This window comes from Leptinotarsa decemlineata, unplaced genomic scaffold (assembly GCF_025532065.1).
Source record: "Leptinotarsa decemlineata unplaced genomic scaffold, Ldec_3_MD MMD2_tig00026307_RagTag_RagTag, whole genome shotgun sequence".
In the NCBI taxonomy this organism is placed as follows: Eukaryota; Metazoa; Arthropoda; class Insecta; order Coleoptera; family Chrysomelidae; genus Leptinotarsa; species Leptinotarsa decemlineata.
Window position 1 is genome coordinate 8,314,112 of NW_027412681.1, and position 22,012 is coordinate 8,336,123.

Genomic DNA, 22,012 nt, shown 5'->3' on the forward strand with positions numbered 1-22,012 from the left:
GGCGTTTACAGTCTCGGCAATCATCCGGATGCTCATTCGATCTGCACGAACAGTTTGGTTGATTTTGGTCACTGTTTCCGGAGTTGAAACAGATTTACCAGCTGGACCTCGTATTCAAAAATTGTGGGAAACTTCTCAAAGTACTCTCTTCCTTCCAAAGGAAGAGAACAAATTCCAAAGGAAAGAAGAGAGCAATTGAGTTAACTATGATCGTAACTACATTTTTCCTTGAAAGTTCCCACAATTTTGTATAAAGGAGTTTGGTAGTGGCCGTGGTAGTGGACGGACGTGCCGATAACATCTGTCCACAAAGAAGGTATGCGGATGCCACGTGCTATCGCGGGATTTCTATTTATGTTGTGATTGTCTATTGTGCAAAGATGTTAAAGTTTATGTGGAAGTTTAGACAACAATGTGAAGTGAAGGCCCCCTTTATTCACGCCGGCATCCAGGCCGGGTGGTTCAGATAAATACGTAAAGGGGGCCATGTATGTGAATTTGAAAACCCGAAGGTCTCCCGAAGAGGAGGCGACTCAAAAAATATATGAGAAAAAATCAAAACGTCTTCCGAGCAGAAGGCGACAATAAAAAAGTTGAATTGTTTTCATCGTAAAAAAGTTAGACAAAAAGGGGTGGCAACATTGCTTCAAGCAAGACCGGTCCCCTCCCCCCGGCGAAGCTCCTGCTATCTTTGATAGGAGGAGCCTGGACAAATGCGCCCGAGTGGGGAGCCACGTCCAACAAAATTAGAGAGAGAGAGAAAACCTTGTAGAAAGATCGAGAATCAGAAAACCAAAAACCTTTGTTTGGCAAAAATTTTTACCTTTTTGAACTTCCAGGATATCCATATGACTGTTTGGATTTGAGAATTTTCCAATGAAGTCATTCAACCGCAACAGGGTATTTTTAACAAAATTACTTCGTCAGAAACTACTTACTATTTGGCGGAATCGTTGAGCTGGTACTCGTTGGAACGACCGAAACATTCTTGAACCCCGGAATCGACCCATAACCTCTTCATCGCCGCTAATAATTCCTCTGAGAACGGTTCTGTGTCTTCCATCCTCTGAATCACATCGAATACCATTTTGCCGTCGATCTGAAAGAAAAAGATAAGAATGGTATTAATTCGATTCACTACTTGGGCTGAAAAGTCTCGGGTCTAACATATATATGGCGCCAGTTTTATCGCATTGATGGGAAAAAATACCGTTCAAGCGAAGCAATGGCTAGAAAAGTGTCATAAGGACTCCGCTACATCAGAAACAATAATTAAACGTTGATATGCATGCAGACTTCAAACGTGGTCGTAGAGACACCGATGATGTAGAACGCAGTGGACGTCCAAATGAGGCAGTAACATCAGAAAACATAAAAAAAATCCACAACATCGTTTTGAATGATTGAAAAGTGAAGTTGCGTGAGTTATCTGACATTGTAAAGATATCAAAAGAACGAGTTGGATTTATATTGCATGAGCATTTGACTATGAGAAAGCTCTGTTCAAAATGGGTGCCGCGCGAGCTCACTGTTGACCAAAAACAAGAACGTCTTGATGATTCTGAGCAGTGTTTGGCCATGTTCAAACATAACAAACCGGAATTTTTGCGTCGATATGTGACAATGAATGAAACATAGATCCATCACTTCACTGTGGAATCAAAACGATTGTCATCTAAGTGGAGAGCAACTGATGAACCTCTTCCAAGCCCGAAAGCACAACAATCGGTTGGAAAGGTTATGGCCCCGGTATTTTGGGATGTGCGTGGTGTAACATTCATCGACTATCTTGAGAAGGGAAATACCATCAATAGTGGATATTATACAGTGTGTCCGCAAAGTATGGAGTAAATTCGATATTTCCAAAACCAAAGGCTTTTACAAAAACTTGAAACACGCCAATTTTAATTTTAATATTCCACATTTCACAACAAAATTTCATTATACAGGGTGATCTTTATTAATATGATGACGTCATCGGTAATTTTTTAAAATGCAACACCCTGTATTTGGTGTCAGTTTTAGATAATCCGTAACGAGCTGATTCCGAAAAGGTATGATGTTTGGGGTCTAACGGACAGAATTTGAAAGTTGTGCGCTTAAAAAATTAATTTTATTGATTCTATCTAATAAAAGTAGAAATTAATTAATTATTTTATATTTTTTTTCTAATGATTAATTTAACAATGGGAAAGTAATTATTTTATATTTTTTTCTAATGATTAATTTAACAATGGGAAAGTAATCCAGAAATAACTGTAGTCCTTGCTGTATTTGACAGTAACCTAAACGTTGAATGAATTCTTGTTGAACTTTGTTTATGGTTTCTTGAGAAATATTGTTCATTTCTGTTCGAATTCTCTCTTTTAATTCTTGAATATTTGCTATTTTCGTTTTATAAACAACATTCTTCAGATGGCTCCACATAAAGTAATCCAACGGATTTAAGTCTGGCGACCTCGCTGGCCATTAAATATGTCCACGTCTACCAATCCATCGGTTCGTAAACATTTGGTCGGGATACCTTCGAACATCAGCAGCATTGTCATATATCTGAATGAAACGACGATTTCTCATAGACTGTCTTTATTTCAGTTCTCAAGTCAATTCCATAAAAAAAACTATTAGTTTTTGCTTTCGCCAAGGCTGCTATGATTTACTTTGTTTACATGGTGGTATAATATTTTGACCAAGAAATACAATACGTGACATCTCCCCCTTTTTTTTTATAAAACAATGAAATTAAAATTTTATAAAAATAACGAAATTAACATTTTCAATAATACATTAGCCTGTCTGGCTTTTTAACTGGTCTACCAGATGATGTTGCTTCTGGATTAGAGTAGCAGTAACTACTATTATTAGACAAAGATGAAGATTCAAACTCATCTTGATCAGTTATATCGATATCATTATTGTCAGGTGGTGGATCATTTTGACTTGGCAAAATTTCAATGAATCTTCTATTTCTAACGATACTTGTTCCATCATTTTTTTCTATACCGTATGAGCGTTCTCTAGGTTTGTTTGTTATTTTACCAAACGACCATTTTGATCCTAAATGAGTTTGATATCTAACTTTACTATTTATATTCAAAGGTCTTAAATTTTTACAAGAACGATCATAGTATTGTTTTTGCTTTTGTCTTTGCTGTTCTAATGACTTATTGTAATTTTCAAAATTGATCTTTTGTGGTTTCAAATTATGTTCAGTGCTTGGTAATGTATCCCTTAAATTACGAGACATCATCAGTTGAGATGGTGTAAAGCCATTTTCCATGGGAGTGTTTCGATACATTAACAAAACCAACTCTATCTCCCTCCTATCTTCAATAGCTTTTACCAACATTTTTTTCAAAGTTTGTTTTGCTCTTTCCACCATCCCATTTGACTGAGGATATCGAGGGCTGGACATAATGTGATTGAAATCCCACTTTTCAGCAAATTCTCGAAAGTGACTTGAATTGAATTGAGGGCCACCATCAGAAATTAATATAACAGGAATACCTAGTCTTGCGAATAAACTTTTCAGATTTTTAACAATGGTAAGAGAGTGAGCGTTTTCATCTAATGGTATAACCTCAACCCATTTGGTATAATAATCTACTACAAGTAAATACATTTCACTTCCCAAATACAAAATGTCACACCCAATTTTATACCATGGAATTGTTTTAATGTCATGCATCACTAATTCTTCTTTTGGATTTGACACTCTGTGTTTGAGACATACTTTACAATTCAGGACAGTATCTTCTATTTCCCTACACATACTAGGCCAAAAAAAAGATTGTTTCGCACGATTTTTACATTTTGTAACTCCAAAATGCCCTAAATGAATTTTTTGAATAATTTCTTTCCTCAGCTTTTTTGGTACAATAATTTTAGATCCTTTAAATAAAATACCATTACTTTCAACAATTTCGTTTCTAAATTTGTAATAATCTTTAATTATTTCTGGCACTTTCTTTATTGTACTTGTACTTGTACACCATTCAATGTAAAAGTGGCTTTATCAGAAAAAATTCTATTTTTTACAAGGTGATGGTCTCGGTGACAGTTATCCATCATGGCTTCACAAAATTATATTCTTCTATCTGAATAATCCTCGTTTAATTCCTGTAGAAGTTGAAGTTCTATTTTAAAGGGATGCCATTTTTCCAATTTTAATACTTTGTGTACAGTTGTTTTACTGACGTCGAAATCACGACTAACCTTACGAACAGAAGTGTGTACGTCTTCTTCAAAAGCAAGTAGAACATCTAGTTTTGTATCATCATTTACAGAAGGACGACCTAATTTGCGTGTACCAGTTTCTCGAAATTTCTTTTCAATCTTACTTACTGCTGACTGCGTTATGCGTCTTTTTGGATATTTTTCATTAAATAAGTTACACACTTCCATCTGAGTTCGCGATCTGTCTCCATAGCCAATCATTATAAGTATTTCAAGTATTTGCTTTAGACTTAAATTCATTACTACTTCAAATTAACTCGAAGCAATTCTACAGAAAATTCACGAATTAATACAACAACTACTGTCCTACTTAACAGTTACTGAACGTCAATCGAAATAATGACATTTCACAGCAACAAAAAAAACTAACCGCCTAGTCTTTTGAAATTAATAAGAAATACTTGTTAGCACGGCTACTGTCAACTACAGCAAGGACTGCAGTTCGAACATTTAAAATAATGTATTTATTACTGGATTACTTTCCCATTGTTAAATTAATCATTAGAAAAAATATAAAATAATTAATTAATTTCTACTTTTATTAGATATCAATAAAATTTATTTTTTAAGCGCACATCTTTCGAATTCTGTACGTTAGACCCCAAGTATCATACCTTTTCGGAATCAGCTCGTTACGGATTATCTAAAACTAACACAAAATACAGGTTGCATTTAAAAACATTACCGGTGACGTCATCACATTAATATGGATCACCCTGTATAATGGAATTCTTTTGTAGAATATTGAAAGTAAAAATCGACGTGTTTCAGGTTTTTGTAAAACGACATTTGGTTTTGGAAATATCGAATTTATTCCATACTTTGCGGACACACTGTTTAGCGTTATTGGAGTGTTTGAAGGTTGAAATGGCGGAAAAACGACCCCATTTGAAGAAAATGAAAGTGGCTGTTTCATCAAGACAGTGCACAGTGTCACAAATTAACGAAAACGATGGCATGAAAAGGGCTTCGAATTGCTCCCACATCCACTGTGTTCGCCAGATTTGGCTCCCAGCGACTACTGGCTGTTTGCAGGCCTCAAAAAAATGCTCACCGGTGAGAAATTTCGCTCGAATTAAGGGGTTATTGCTGAAACTGAGGTCTCTATTTTGAGGCAAAAGATAAATCGTTTTACAAGAATGGCATTGAAATGTTCGAGCGGCGCTAGAATGAATGTGGTTCTTAATAGAGATTACGTTAATAAATAAAGTCAATTTTGAACAAAAAAAAACGCGTTTTCTTTCTTAGGTCCGGGATTTTTCAGCACAGGTGTTACATTATACTATTTTGATTCGGATAAATTGTTACTTCCGTATGAAAAAGTTATGAAAATTTAGATGGAAAACAAACTTTGGATCCAATTGATGACCACAATAATTTATTTTCAAACTGCGCATGAAATTGCATTATAAACTTTACTCAATGATTGGAAGTCATCGAATGATGAAGGCAAACCTGTTGGTATTTTATTTTCAAATCTGAAAAGAACTTTACAAACTGTTAACAGAGGAATTCTTTTAAAAAAATGCCATAGAAACGGATTCACAAGTCAAAATTAAATGACAAAAAGCTCAAGTGACATTCTAAAGAAACATGGTGTTCCACAAGAGTCTGTTTTAGGGCCGGGATTTTACAAATATCATTCATCACATAAATGATATTTGTAAAATTGAAACACAAGTGTTTGGCAGATGACACTGTGTTTTATGTTACAGGAATTTCGGTGGAAAAAAATATCGATTCTTTACAAAGGTATATCAAATTTATTGAAAACCGGTTAAATTTCAATAAGCTGAAACTGAACCCAAGTAAATCAAAGTGTATGTCACTTTGCCACCAGAATTAAGTGAAATTCTTCAAAAATTTACAGTTAAAGCAAATTTCAATGAATACATAACTTATATTTTGGGAAAAATTCCTAGACAAAATGGAATTTAAAAAAATAGAAGATTTGACAAATGGGACAAAATTCAAAATGAATAGATCATAAAGCCTGATTTTCAATACTGTTGAACAATTCTTTTTCTCTCGGAATAAAGAATCAGACAGAAATTTTACAGAGATTACAGAAAAAGACCCAGCAAGTTATTTTAATTGGGAATATGAGTGTCAAAGATAAAACACAATTCTCAAGTAACAACCATTCTTATTATTCTAGAAATTCTTATTATATCCAATTAAAAAGATATAACACACCAGTTTTGGAGAAAATCAATTATTCTATAAAGGTTTGAAAAATTATAATAAGTTATCATTAGGATTGAAAAATGTGAAAATTTCGTAAAGTTCAGAAAACTTCCTTCAACTTTACTATTCTATCATCTTTATATCTTTTTCAAAATATTTAAAATACAGTTTCTTTATCATAATAACATTATGACGAGTTTACTTGAAAATATTAAAATTCTATATTTCATATTGTTAATCGATTATAATGATCTGGTTATATTCGGTATTTATACATATAGTAATTTTGAAGCAGAATAAACTCATTATTGCTATTATAAATCCACTTGGAATGTTCCTCTTTAATGAAAAGTATGCATTTCAAATTGCAAACCGGAAAATAATTTTCAATAAACCAAATCAGTGGCATATTCGTGGAATTGTCAGCAGTCCAATTTTAATAATGCAAGGAAATTCAAAAACAATTTTTTTTTATAAAAATGTCAGAGTAGATATTAACTTCAAAGAAAATGTTAACATCCAAGTCAGTATCAGTGCCCTTTATCAGAACAATCCTTAGTGATACTTTCACAAACCCACCTCCACCCACTTTGAAGAAATATTTCACAATGAACCTGAGGAACGTCGAAATTTTATAAAATAATTGAATATTAGAGTGTAATTCACTGGATGTAACTGTGTCACAGTTATTTTCTGGTTTTGTTGGCTGCGGTCTACAGGTTTTTAAAAGTGGAGAACAGTAGTCGTAACACTCAATTTTGTGTTGGGCAAAACAACTAAACATTAAACTTTTTCATTCCTTAATCACTTTCCGTAGCTCGCTTTGTTTTTCAGAAAAAATAATCAAAAGCGTAAAGCGGATAAAAACAAGTGTGCTATGCATTATAAAAGCAGCAACTAATTGTTTGCTATGTTTGCCCTTGTCAAGTCACATTTATTGTTGTCACAATGGATATTCACAATATTAATACAAAAAGTATATTTTTAGAAAAGTTCAACACCCTGTATGAAATAAGCTCCTGAACACTCCCTCACATCTTATCAGCGCGATTATAAGTACGTGCGTCTGTTACTTCATCTCCTTTCCCGCAAGAGCCACTCGACCCCTCCAATTTTAGGGTGGATCTGGAGGATAGGAAGATAAAGTGAGGGAGACGCACTGTATGTCATAACATATCCCCCTTGTAATAAACTTGCCTCCTAGAAAGTATATAACAGAGATTCTGAGAGTTTACTGTTTCTCTGGAACGATGTGCAGTATGTTTTCTGTGAATTGGTTGAAACATGACGATGATTCTCGTGAAAAGGCGGGGCGGTGGTGCTGCCCGTGCAAGCATCCATCGAAAATGCTTCATAATCTCTTTGAAACTCCAAAAAAACCAATTAACTACAAATTATTTATTTTTCTTAGGTACACTAGAAAGATGTAGTCTATCTTTCAAGTATAGTTTACTATACCCATTTCATTGTTTGAATTAATAATCAGATGATGTAGGTAGATGGTATTTTCACAGCTACAGATCAGAGTATCTGTTCAGTTTTTGTTTCATTGTATTTCAGTCATGCTTTTGACACTTTAAATCACGATTTACTACTCGTAATTTTAAATTATATCGGTTTGTCAGATAATACAATGAAGTTACTAGAAAACTGTTTAAATCTGTTTGAAATCTGTTTTTTCGTTAATCAGCTGTCGCCCCCATATGAACGATAACTCTCAGAAGTTGAGGAACTAGTGCGAGCTAACAACTAACAAGATCTTACCTTTCAACGTGTGATTCCTAACCTAACCTAAAACTATCTGGAGAACTAGAAACAGAAAGTCTGTACCAACGAAAATTGCTTTGATTCTTCAGTCAGGAGGACCTCAGGGCTCAGTTTTTGGACTTTTGCTCTCCACTGTCCATTTTTGGAAGATCTCACGTTATTTGAAAGTGTCATTTCTATGTCGATGACACTCGGCTCTAATACATTTTCACTCCTCAGCTTTTACCCTCAATAATGAAGGTAGTCTTTTGTTAACTTAGCCAAAGATCATTGCTTATTAGTCAATTCTGATAAATCAAACACCATTTTATTTAGATCTGAAAAACATCAGAAAATATCTGATTTGTTAGTAATTACCGTCGATAATGAGTCACTAATGGATCCAAAACTCTTGGTGTAAGTGTCGACTCTGACCCGAGTTGAAAATACATTGATAAACAAATAAAACTTACGTATTCTTCAAAAAAACTCATTTATGGTATATTCTGGTAAACACAGTTCAAAACAAATTTATGTAAAAACCTAATACTGACACGTTTTGATTACTCAGATACATCGTATGGACCATGTATATTTCAAAAACGAAAAAAGTCCAAAAGGCATGCCTACGGTTATTCTATGGAATGATAACATATAAACGAATATCCCATAAATTGAGCAAAACTAGCCAATGGTGGTCGACGGATCCTGCTTTATATACCTCTACCAATGGGTACTTTCACCGACACAAAAAAGGCTTAGAATAGTTCACACTGGTCCACACTGTTAACGGCGAGCACTATAGGTCAATGATTACCAACTTCTTTTGGCCGAAATTGGATGATCTGGATACCAACGACATTTGGTTTCAATAGGACGGCACTACTTGCCATATAGTTCAAGCCACATTGAATATTCTGCACGAGCGATTTGAGGGCATCGTCATCACGTGGAGGTGATGTGAACTGTCCAATGAGATCGTATGATGTGACCCTATTGAACTTTTTCTTGCGGTGTTTTCTTAAGTATCAGGTGTATGACAATAGGCCACAAACCACAACGGTCCTCAAAAGCCAACATATCTCATACCATCGGTCAAATTCAGCCTGATTTATGCGTCAGAGCCATGAAAAATTGGACGTTTCGGATGCGCTCCACCCAGAGAAGTCGTGGCGGTCATTTGAACGATTTTAATTCAAAACATAATGGCATCAATAGGTCTTTCAAACGAATGGAAATTTCGATGATATCTCAGACACATTTTCAAAAATAGGAAGCGCTTGATGAGACCCTATATTGTCCTCGGCATATCCAAGTTGACTGAAGTGTAGATTTTTTCCACACAATCTAGATCTCAAAATGAAAGAAAAAAACGCAATAACTTTCAAACACGGCATCACCGCCGAAAGATGTTCGTTACAGAGCTTCAGATTGAATATTTCACCTAGGGGAGAATAGTCTACGCGGCGATGAAAGAAATACGGTGTTTTTTCATCCATAAGTTTGCATTAAAAGATAAGAAGGATAAAAAACGAATAACTTCGAATATAAGAGAGTCGCTGACGGAACGACTTATAGAAGCTACAGAGACGGAATTTTATAGACCGGGAAATGAGTTCGATGACAAATGAGTTTCACGTCATGCCCGATGGGGTACGACTCCAGATTTTCCTTTCCACGGATTTGAAATATGAGGCGCTTACTGGGAGGGATAGTTGTTTTGATAATCATAAGAATATACTTTGTATTCGAAAGAAGGACAGCTGAACACTATGACACCCCCTCCCGTGAGGGGCATGCGCAGAACAAAAAAGTTATGAAACTTCCCATTCAAAGTTTATGGAGAAGCGTCTAACAAGGACCAGAGGTTAGGTTAGGTTAGGTAAGGTCAGGTTAGATTAGATTAGGTCATGTTAGGTTAAGTTGATGTTAGCTGTAGTAATGATATTTGGTGTTTTTTGTTACTGTGCCTTATACTTTTAAAAGACAGATGTGTCCATTCTGTATCTGTAGAGTAGGGAGGGTGAGTGTAAGCCCACGCACTTAGGCCACATGTGACCCATTGTACATCCTCCCGAGGAGTTTTCCTCCTAGGACATCGTCTATCCTGTCCTTTCCAGGAAGGTGGACAGGTGGCTGGGAAACATCTCCTTTATATCGGCAGGTGTAGGCCAAGACTCGCCGAACACACACTCTCTTATTAACGAACCGAGCACTCGCTCGGACGTGCCTGACAGTATCATCTTCCTGTTCACAAATCCTGCATAGAGGTGTGTCCACTAGCCCCATATTATGGAGGTGTTTCCTCAGTTGACAGTGGCCAGTCAGAAATACTACTGTAAGGCGTAGATTTATCCTGGTCATTGTCGGATATTTCTTCGGCGCCAGCTTCCCAGGGTCGCCCAAGGTGATCCTGGCAAGATTACATCCTTTGATTCCATCCCATCTCTTTAAGGATTGAGCATGGGTGTAACATTTGACTAGTTCCGCAATTGTCGAAGTCATCAGGCCGTGGGTGCCTCTGGGTCCTAAAATTCTTAGTCCAGCCGCTTCCTTGGCTAAAGAGTCGGCAATGCGATTACCTTTACTCCTGTCGTGCCCTTTAACCCCCCTCAGGATAATGTTATTATCTACCGAGGTTTTGACTAAATCTTGGTGGCACTCTAGTACTAGCCCTGAGGTGAAATGCTGTCTGTTCAAGGCTAATAGTGCAAAAGAATTCCAGAACTGTCTATTTCAGGATCAGTGTTCAAAAATTGGTATTAGTACTGCCTTTCAGATTAAGATAAATCAACGATACATCTGTTTTTCCGTTTACTAGCGGATACAAGTTGGCTCAAAGTTCGAAATTTGTTCGTTTATGCGGTCACTCGATATGATGGTGAAAAATATTCGAAGAAACAAACAAACCTAGCTGCCACACGCTTCATACCCAAAATTTCTGACCAAATTGTATGGCATCAACTCTAATAGTGATTCGACTATTCTTCATAACAATTTTTTTCACTTTCTTAAAATTTCCATCGATTGGTGATGAGCTTGGGCATCCAGGACTAGCGTCGCCATTAACATCTTCTCAACCTTCTGTGAAAAGTGTGCCATTGTCAACATTTCAAATATTTTCGGGCACTTAATTCAATTTTCCATACAAAATTTGATACAGATTCTTTGATCCATTTTTTTCGATAGCAGAAAATTGCCGAACCCGCAAAACACTTTCAACTTTCATATATCTCACCAACAAACTAAATAAGCTATACAGCTGTAACTGTGAACATATGTTCGAGATAAGCGTACCAACATACAACATTTTGAAAAATCGCTAACCAAATGTACGTAACCCACAAAATTTGAAAATTCATCTTATTTTTTGAACAGCTCATGTATATTTCTGCAATTTCCTGTCGTTCTGGAAGCTCAAATGTTCAATGCTATAATCGGAAAGTGAAAAATGAAATTCCTAATAAATTATTTCACTTGCGTGACTCATTTTTGCAACAAAGCGACATGCTACAGTCAAACAAGACTAAATGGGGATTGGTTTGCTGATTTTATCCGTTTCTGATAACACCGGGGACGAAATTATGTATAAATATTATATATTTTACCTCTAACAGTCACGAAAGTCGGACGGCAAATAGTGGTTGTTTTATTCAGTGTACGTGTTGAACAAGTTCACGTTAGTTTGAAAACAAAATAATTACCTGATATATGTATGAGTTACAATGACAATGTTTTGTAACGAAATAGTGTCTTTCTCGTTCTCCGATTAAATTCAATAAGTCATTTTAGAGGACGAGAACGTTAGGAACAAAAAATGAGTTCTTCAAACACCCAGAGGTCTTCTTTTGCAATAAGCAGCGGACTTACTCAGATTTTAAATGTGCCAACCAAGATTCCTGATCGTGATGGAGGTTATGATGTTATACCTAACAACCAATCCAGAAATTTATACAGTCACCGTAAGGACTCCATTGGGATCTTCTGACCACAAACTCATTTCACTGTTGAGTAATTTACTGATACATATTGAGGAACAATCTAAGCCACACAAAGTTTGGCATTACAGCTGAGTGGGAGGATCTTCAAGACCATTTCCGAAATTTCCCCTGGCTAGATGTTTGTTTGAGCTCTAATTATCCATCAACTTGTGCCTTTTTGTGCCTTTCTATCATCCATGGATGCATAATTAACGAAAAAACAGATTCTTATTCCTTTTTCAACGGAAAACCTTGGTTTGGAGGCTGCCGCCTCCAAAAATATCGTCTGACAACAGTGGCGCAAAAACCCTGGTGCCGAAAACCGAACTAGGTTTATTAATGATCGCAACAGTTGCAAACTTAGAATAAATGAAAGCAAAGAACTTCACAATCAGATAATTGGGATTAAACTGTTAGCCAATCCCAACGGGTCTAGGTAGGTAGGTAGGTCTAAAGAAAGTGGGTCTATTCGACCCTTCACCGCAACCCACAAGGGTTTATTGTGACTCACACCTATTCACACTCAGCCAAATAAACCCAGCTTCTTAACGAAGCCGATTAGTTTGTATGATGAGTGGTCTTTCAGGTCAAATGGTGAGAGTACGGATCTGCCGAACTCAATGAATCTAATTCGGTCCCCAGCGGGGCAGGCACAAAAGTATATGCTCTGCTGTTTCATCATTTTCCAGACAGAGGCGACACACACTGTCTTCCGAGAGTCCAAGTCTCTGCATATGATGATTCAAATGACTGTGTCCTATAAGAAGACATCATAGTTCATCCCTACTGTAGTCCAACAACTGTTTGGTATCAAGCTTCGAAGGGTGAATAAAAGCCTTGGAGAGAGCCAATCCTGGAAGATTCTGCCAGAAGTCCATAAATCTTCTTGCCATCCAGGTGTTCAGTGTTTGTTTGGCAAAGCCCAAAGTGATGCCAATGGCAGGTTATGTTCCAATAAAGCCGCTTGCAGCACCCTCCTTTGCAAAAGAGTCAGCAGCTGCATTGCCTTCCAGGCCAGTATGGCCAGGAATCGATACCAGAGACAATATGTTAAGTCTTCCTATCGAGGAGAGTCTTTTTGGCAGTTTGCTACCAATTTAGACGTTGCTCGGTAGGAGCCAAGAGCTTCCAACGCCGCTTGACTGTCCGAGAATATTTCTATTGACTTGTGAGTGAGGTTGGATTTATCCAATCTCTCCACACACAAATCAATAGCATACATTTCCGCTTGAAATACAGTCGCATAAGTTCCTAGGCAGGTAGATAACTCTGTCGTGGGTCTGCGACTGAAAACACCTGCACCAGAACCGGAAGGTATTTTTGATCCATCTATTAACTAACAATTATCTGTTGTTAATATTTTCTTCTCCCAGAGGATCCAGACAGTCTGTTGCACTCTGCATTGAATTGATTTGTGCAATTAGCAATGAGCACAAGTCTGTATGCAGTCTATCTAGCCTCTCTTTCCAGAAAAATGTGGAGAGGAGGTAGGTCTAGAAGGATCTCCATGGCCGCTGACGGTGTGGTACTGATGGCACCACTAATAGCCAGACAAGCCTGTCTCTGTAAGCCAGAAATATTCGCTTGGGCCGTTTTCTGTAAAGCCTTCGGCCACCAAGCAATTGCACCATAAGTGATCATTGGTCTGACAATTATCACATGAATCCAATGGATTTGTTTGGGACCTAAACCCCAAGATTTACCACAAATCCTTCGACATGTCCATATAGACAGTCTGGCTTTGTGTAAAACTTTTTCCAAGTGAGCGTTCCAGGTGAGTTTTTTATCAAGGACAATGCCAAGATATTTCACCTCCGTTCTGAATGGAATGACCATACCATTGAGGAAAAGTGGCATTAGATCGTCCAATGTTCTTCTCTTGGTGAAGGGAATTGACACAGATTTGCTGGGGTTGACAGACATCTGCTCCCTCAGGCACTAACTGTGAACAACGTCCAACGCGCTTTGGAGGATATTACAAGCTACCCTTCCCACGTGGACCTTGCCAGGATGACAAGGTTATCTGTATAAGCTTGCAGATCAACTTTTCTTCTGTCGAGGGCATCAAGCAGACTATCCATCAGGAGCGACCACAGAAGGGGGGAGTACCCCACCTTGAGGGCAGGCCCTGGTGACCCTGAACCTGATAGCCTCTCCTTGAAGAGTCGTAGTTGCAGTTCTGTTTATTAGCATGGCTTTCTAGCCAGAGACAATCCTATAGATTTAGGTAGTGCATTGTCAAATGCTCTTTCAATATCAAGAAATACAATAACCGCAATCTCCTTGTTGTCAAGGGATTGGGAGATTTTCTCAACGAGAATCTGAATCTGTCGATTTGCCGGTTTGATAAGCATACTGATGGTTATTCAGGGGGGATGCATATAATGCTACCCTCCTTATATGTAAGGCTGATTGGTCGTACCGATTTGGGTCTAGACTCCGTGGTCGGTAGCTGAAGCTGTTAATCAAAACTTTACAAAACCCACAATTCCATCACTAACACAAGCGGATGGTGCAATTGCAACAACAGCATTATAAAAAGCAAATCTACTGCCTGACCAATTAAAGGCACCACCCACTATTCCCATAATATAATCCACAATGCTGGCGAATTTTGAAACAGCTTAATATCAACAAGGCGTCTGGTCCTGATGAAAGTGTCCGTCATTGTACTTGAAAAGAGCCCCACTGAACTCGCACCAGTATTTTGCAGACATGCTACGATAAGTTTGTAGGGGGTTGAAATGGACGTCAATATGTCTGGGCGCAATCATGTCGCTAGAATTGCAAAGGCTGCTTCTCAAAAGCTTGGAAAACTGTTCCGAACCAGAAAACTGTACACACCTTAGCAACTTTTGATGCTCAAGAAAGCGGAGATCAGACCTTCTTTGGAGTATTTTCTCATGTATGGAGCTCCACCCCTAGCATTACAATTGAAAATCGATCGTCCAACCTTGCGGTTTGAACCACGGTTAGCACAGCGGTCAATTGGCTGAGTGAAACTGACCACACATGTCAAGCCACCAAGCTACCGTCCTATACCTGCTAGATTCCATCCAGAGAAGAGCCATCTTGACAATGTTGTGCAAGTGAAAACACAACTCAGGAGGGGGTACATTTGTCAAAAAATGTTACTTGAATATGTTATGGATTTTCATTAAGTATCGGCCACTTTTATCACATATTTGACAAAAAATCGTTTATAAATTTAGATACTAATTACGACTAGAATATTTCTTAACCAAACCTTGTAAAAAAAAGTGGGTAAGGAAAAAATCGGACAAGTGATGTCTATATGCAAAAATCATAAATTTCGGTAGGATCATTTACTTTATCATGCGGTATGAATTGGGGCATGGGGGTAATTAACGTAAGATCCCTAGCGTTAGGGTTTGAGGTAATTTATACTTGTACGGCATAAATTGCAGAATATTTTTAGAAATCAAAAATCTGCCGTTTCAAAATTTCTGGCAGATTTTTATCATTATTACTGATCAGCTCTACGAAAGGGTAGGAACACCAGAACTGCACCACTCTTCTCAACGCGCGTTTCTTCAACGAAGTTGCCATCTTCGGAAGATAAAGTAGACTTTTTTTGAAGATGCAAACTTGATTAATTGGAATATAAAAATGTTAAAATGAACCTATACACAACGGTGGCATTGTAATCAGGTACTTTGATTACTTGAAACAAAAGAACAGGATCACCACTATGATAACATTGTAATATGTGATTTTTTGCTGGTATCTTTTTAGCAACACTGTTTTTGACCAGATCACGCGTAAATCGTGTCTTGGGTCATTGTCAAACTTGTTCAGTTTGGTCTATAATTTAACCATGAATCGACTTACAAATGAACAACGCTTGAATTTTATTATCAAAATTCATACTCGGTGAAGAAAGTACATCGTGCACTTCCTCCAATTTATGGGCAGTTTCGTCGGCCTACTGAGTTTACATTATTGGACATTAAACCACCAACACGCATAAGCAGAGTGAGGACCGAAGAAAATATTGCGGCTGTATCCGCCAGTATTCGTGATGACTGTGAAATGTCGATTCGCCGCCGTTCGCAGCAATTGGGCCTCTGTTACTCCACTACGTGGAAAATTTTGCGAAAGGATTTGGGTGTAAAACCTTATAAGATACAGCTGGTGCAAGAATTGAAGCCACACCACCTCCCACAACGTCTAACATTTGATGAATGGGCTCTGGCAAAGTTGGAGGAAGATCCACATTTTTAACAAAAAATTGTGTTCAGCGACGAGGCTCATTTCTGGTTGAATGGATACGTTAACAAGCAAAATTGCCGCATCTGGAGTGAAGACCAGCCACAAGCACTGCAAAAGCTACCGATGCATCCCGAAAAAGTCATTGTTTGGTGTGAATTATGGGTCGGTGGCATCATCGGGTCGTACTTCTTCAAAGACGACAATGGCCGGAACGTCACTGTGAATGGCGAGCGCTACCATGTGATTATTGACGACTTTTTGTTGCCCAAAATGAAAGAAGTGGACATGCCTGACATGTGTTTTCAACGGTGAATAGTTTGAGGCCGTCAATTGGCCGCCTAGATCGTGTGATTTAACGCCTTTGGATTATTTCTTGTGGGGTCACGTTAAGGCTCATGTGAAGGCTACAGGAATAAACTAGCAACGACGGACGCTCTGGAAGCCAATATTGAAGCATTAAATTATGTTGATCGTTCTATCGATACCAATGAAGATTTCATCAATTTTTTCAAATTTTTTGTGTTGTTTTGAAAATCAAATCCTATACCTCTTGAAAAATCACCCGTTATATTGCCAACTATTATGACAATGCTATGATTATGAATCAATAATCCGTGTTATGAAATGAGCTCTATTTCCGCGTTTTTGTCTCGTATCCTGTTCGTATCTTAAATGAATCCTTTGAACTTTGTATAAAGTTTGTTTAGCTTCTTTGAGAACTTTGTCGCACTAAATCACATCTTTACAATGCACCTAGAAATGTATTTGCCGTTGTTTATTCGACACAGAAATCACATTCGATATTCCATAAGTGAATTCCAAAATAATTTGAAATTCGTTTATGATACGAGATTATAGCATTCATGAAAGAAATCACCCTTCTTCGACTCACATTAGTTCAAACTTCCTCATAATGATTTTTTTTGAGTTATCAAGGGAAGTCACATTGATACAATGATGCGGGACAGAAATAATACCGTTTCATATTCCACGAAAATCCTCAATAAGACTTTATAGTGAAATATTCACAAAGCAGCTTCAAAAACCCCAATGCGTGTTTCACTACTCAGCAACATCTTCATGCATATTCAATGTAAGTGTATTAAAAATTTATTGTTTGTGAACAGTTATGCCAAATTTTTTTGATGAAATGATATTGCAAACGTTTGCATTCGTGTTCGAATATTGTTTTTGTTCAGTAAAATTGTCAATTGTTAATAAGTAATTGAATTTCATTCAGGCGAAAACTTCAATAGGTAAAATCCAATATTGGCATTAAAAATGAAAACCATTCGAATGAATGTTTGATATATCGACCAAATTAAATGCTTTTGAAAATTGTTGTCTCCTTCAATAACGAATTTTTGAGTGTTACATCAATACGTTACCGAATGAACCAATATTCAACTTCGAAAATGGTTTTACTGTTTTTCAAACTATTTTCCCTATTGATCGATTCACTTTGAATATTCACAGCTTGTTTTATAATTTGCAATAAAAACGGGAATTTGGAACAAATATCATTTAAAAATATTTTGAACAAATTCACAGATACAGACTTTGAGAGTCTGTATCTGTGAATTTGATGAACTGCACAATTTTTTCATTGAGGATTAATTGATTCAATTTTCGAATGTTGAAGCGAGTTGCTCCTCCTCTTAAATATTGGTGAATGCGTCGTCTTGCACATCAAGAAAAACAATCCTTGTCCGCGCGCAGCCTCTATTATTCTAGTTTTCGTACCGGCTTCGATAGAATACTGAGGAATTTTCTACGGCCTTCTATTGCCGAATAAACACGATACACTTGTCTATCGAGACACTCAAGTGGAAGTGACAGTGCGGTACGCGGAGCGGTCTAGACATTCGAATAATACTTGAAGCTTCAGTTAAAGTGTTTGTTGTATTTAAAGTGAAATAAAGTAATAAAGTGTGTAGTCAATTAGTGGTAAACCCACGGGTAAAAACGTAACAATATCAACCAAGCCATAAAGCAGGTTGAAAACTTATTATAAAAACTGACAGGATTAAAATTTGCTAACATTCATTGAATTCAGCCGCCCATACGGATAGCCTTTTTTCGATTTTTCTTCAGAGTAGGTGCTGATAGTTTACGATTCTATGAGGGCATATTATTCAGCAGATAAGGTACTAAGTGAGAAAAGGGTACCTCTAAAATTGAAGAACGTTGGAAAGGAAAATGTATCATTTATGTTCCTCAGTATATGTTGTGAATATCCTCTCTTCGAACTATTTTTGAGGCAAGGTACTTCGGTAGTTCAGTAGCCAAGAAAGATCCTGTTGATAAGACAAAGGTATAGAAACACGCGTCTCATTCAAAAGCTGCTGTTCCCTAATATTAGAAGTGATATGTGCTTGAGGGGGAACATCTTTGATAAAACGAATTCATTGATTTTGCATTTTTTGCAATTCCGCATGTCCTAAACATGGTTTATAAACTATATCAGCATAGTTAGTATGCGAGAGGAAAATATAGTTGCAGGGAATTTTTTCAGTGGTACTGTGCAGATCCCATTTAAAAAGGAATCTTTTTTAGGCTCAGGTAGGTTCTCTTTGCGACGACACCTAATTGCTTGTGGAATTTGAGCTGCTGATCAAATATACCAAGATATTTAGCTTCAGAGACAGAAGGGATGAATTCGTTGTCAATACATAGAGGGAACTCATCAAGGCGGCTTAAGTTGAAGGATGACCCAACAAGAATATTTTGAAGAAAAGAGAAATGAAACTTTCTATGTTTTGTTTATAAGTTTGAAAATATCCGTATGGAATGAAACTGTAATAACGTTAGTTACAAATAAAAGTGATAAAAAACATAGAAAGTTTCATTTCTCTTTTCTTCATTATGATTTCCTACTACGTAGTAACGGCTACATCCATCAATTTATTGAAAGGATATTTTGGCTCTTTGCGGAGTTTGAGGGTAGAGAGTTTTTCTTGGTCCACCTTTTCATGATTGTACAGCAGTAGTTTTTTTGTCAGCGTATCACATTTCTGACAAGGCTGAACGTTTGAGAAGAGGGAGTAGTCGTCGGCAAGCATACGCAAGTCATACGTAAAAATAGCAGAAAGAGTGGGAACGAGTACCGAACCCTGAGGTACGCCATTATTGACAATTCGGGTGTCCGAAGTGAGTATTGTCATGCGGTCATTTACTTTGACAAATTGTTATCAGTTGAAGAGATAGGCTTTGAGCCGGCCTGAAATTCGACCATTAAACCCATAGTAATGGAGTTTGGCGATTAGGCGGTCAGGTTTGACAGTACCAAAGCCTTCGACATATCCAATAGGTTAAGAAATGCCACTTCTTGGTTGTTTAGGACCTTGAGGAAATCGTCTTTCATGTACTGTGACCTTTAGGAAAGCCTGACTGGTTCGAAGGTAGAATGTGTTGTTCTTCAACAAAGTCTTTGAGGGGTACGGATGTTAGAATATTAGGGCGAAGATTCTGAGCCTATTTACTTTTGTAGAGGGCATCTTAAGTATGGATTCAACAAGTGATGTCTTCCACTGCTTCCACAACTATGCTGGCTCAGGTCAAATGTTCATTTGAAACTTTGAAGATAGATAAAGCGGTTATGGGTTGAAACTGAAAAAAGAAAATTTCAAGACCAAACGAGAGCACTTTTCATGCAGCCCGGTTTGTGATACATGGAATGGCTTCAACCACGAAGTCGTCAGTGCTACATCTAGCAATGCTTTAGAAAAAAAAATTGGTGATATCTTGTTTTGAAACGTTTCTTCAGACTTGCTTGTATTTTCTTCATCGATTCACCAGTTTTCATACCAATTTATTTGTAGTCGATTAGGATTTCATAGGACCCTGTCCTCAGCCTTTAAGTTTCTTTAATAATAGTAATAATACAAATATCACCCACAGTAACTTTCATAAATAGAAGAAATAAAACTGTAGTGTGACAGACCGAAACAAACCGAATATCTGTTTAAAATCTGTTTTTCCGTTAACCAGCTGTCGCACCCCTACGAACGACAACCCTCAGAAGTTGAAACTTGTGCGAGCTAAGGATTAACGAGGTCTTACCTTACACGGGCTGGACGATAGCAAGTGAATATCGATCGTTCAGACTAGGGCTTGAACCATCGACCAACACGGCCGTCAATTCGAGTGAGTGAACAAAGCACACACGCCGAACCGCTTGGCTACCGACCGACCATATTACATTACGACCGATATTACATAAATACTCAAACAACAGAAAACCACCTACCTCATAGACATAGCTATTCCAGCAGACGCAAACGTAAAATAAAAATAACAGAAAAAAGTGGAAAAATACACACACCTAGCCATAGAGACGAAAGATATATGGAGATAGGAACGAGTAGCAATAATAGAAATCATCTTGCCACCCACAGAAATTACACCGCAATCGTTTACTATCAACCTACAAAAATAAACATCCATCCATCTATAAATACGAGTACACACATACAAAAAGGAGTAATAATCAAAACCTGTAACATGATCCGTGAATTATTAGAATTAGAAAACAATAAACCTTTCCTCCACTCAGATTTTGCCCTTGCAGGAAGCAAATACCAGTGAGGACAACTCCCTGTGAAAAAACAATAATAATAATAATTCATTAACTTTCTCCTTCTCTTCTCTGGAGGTTTCCTGTTGTATAGCCTAAACGAAGTCAATCCGAACAGCCAAATAAAGGACTATTATACGGGTCTGAAAAATTTACTAGTTAATACCATATAAAACCTCCCACACAAAAATAATGATAAGATAACAAAATTATACTTACCACGCCACCCATGCCTTGCAAAGAAACTGCCGATGTTCGGTAACTATTTAGTTTTTATGTCATTCGAATTAACTGCGTATAATACTATAATATACAGTGTGTAAAAGTCAAAGGGAATGAATTCATTATTTCGGTTACAGTACATATTTTTTTAAAATCCCGAGACACATCATATTTAAATTATAATTTGAAATACTTAAAGAGAAAAATGATACCCCTACCTTCAACCCCTGTCGATTGACAGGTACAACCTCCAAATTTTTAAATGAGAAGTATAGGCTTGTTATATATCGTTCGAAATGTCTCTTCATTCTCTATTCAAAAATGTTATCGCTTTCAAATTTATTACAACAATCAAGATGAAATAAATTAAAATCATGTGGTTACCGAAATTCGATAAAATACACTCAAAACTTATTGCAATATACTCAAAACTCATTTCAATTAGATGTATTGATAATAAGAAAGTAAGCAAACACCTTAGCAATGTTCTTTTTATATGACATCTTTCAAAAAAAACTTAAATAATTTCTGTGGCAACGTTAGTTCAAAACGCCTTGTAAACTTGTTTTGTAGGTTACAACATTAGTTGTCAGTATTTTGATTCAAGTTTGAAGTTCGTTAATTTCAAGTCTGACAAATGGTTAGATTAACGGAAATGGGGAAAATAACAGTTTTACAAATGATTGGTTTCAGAAATAAAATCTGAACACAACAGGAAGTAGCTCGCCTATTTCATGAAAAATTTCTTAATTAACCAACCATGTCTCAAGGAACAATAAGCAAAATAGAGAATCAGTTTAGTTAGCTTGGTCATGTGGGGCAGATAAAAAAG

The 22,012-nt window shown here is 37.0% G+C and overlaps 1 protein-coding gene across 7 annotated transcripts in view; it reads right to left on the reverse strand.

Moving 5' to 3' along the window:
• Positions 1-22,012, reverse strand: part of Galphao (G protein alpha o subunit) — a 176,205-nt gene that overhangs the window by 35,253 nt on the left and 118,940 nt on the right. For all 7 annotated transcript variants that reach the window (XM_074181373.1, XM_074181376.1, XM_074181375.1 and 4 more), the window contains one exon: positions 939-1,099. In XM_074181373.1, coding sequence (XP_074037474.1) covers positions 939-1,099 — 161 coding nt within the window. The remainder of the gene's footprint in view (positions 1-938; positions 1,100-22,012) is intronic.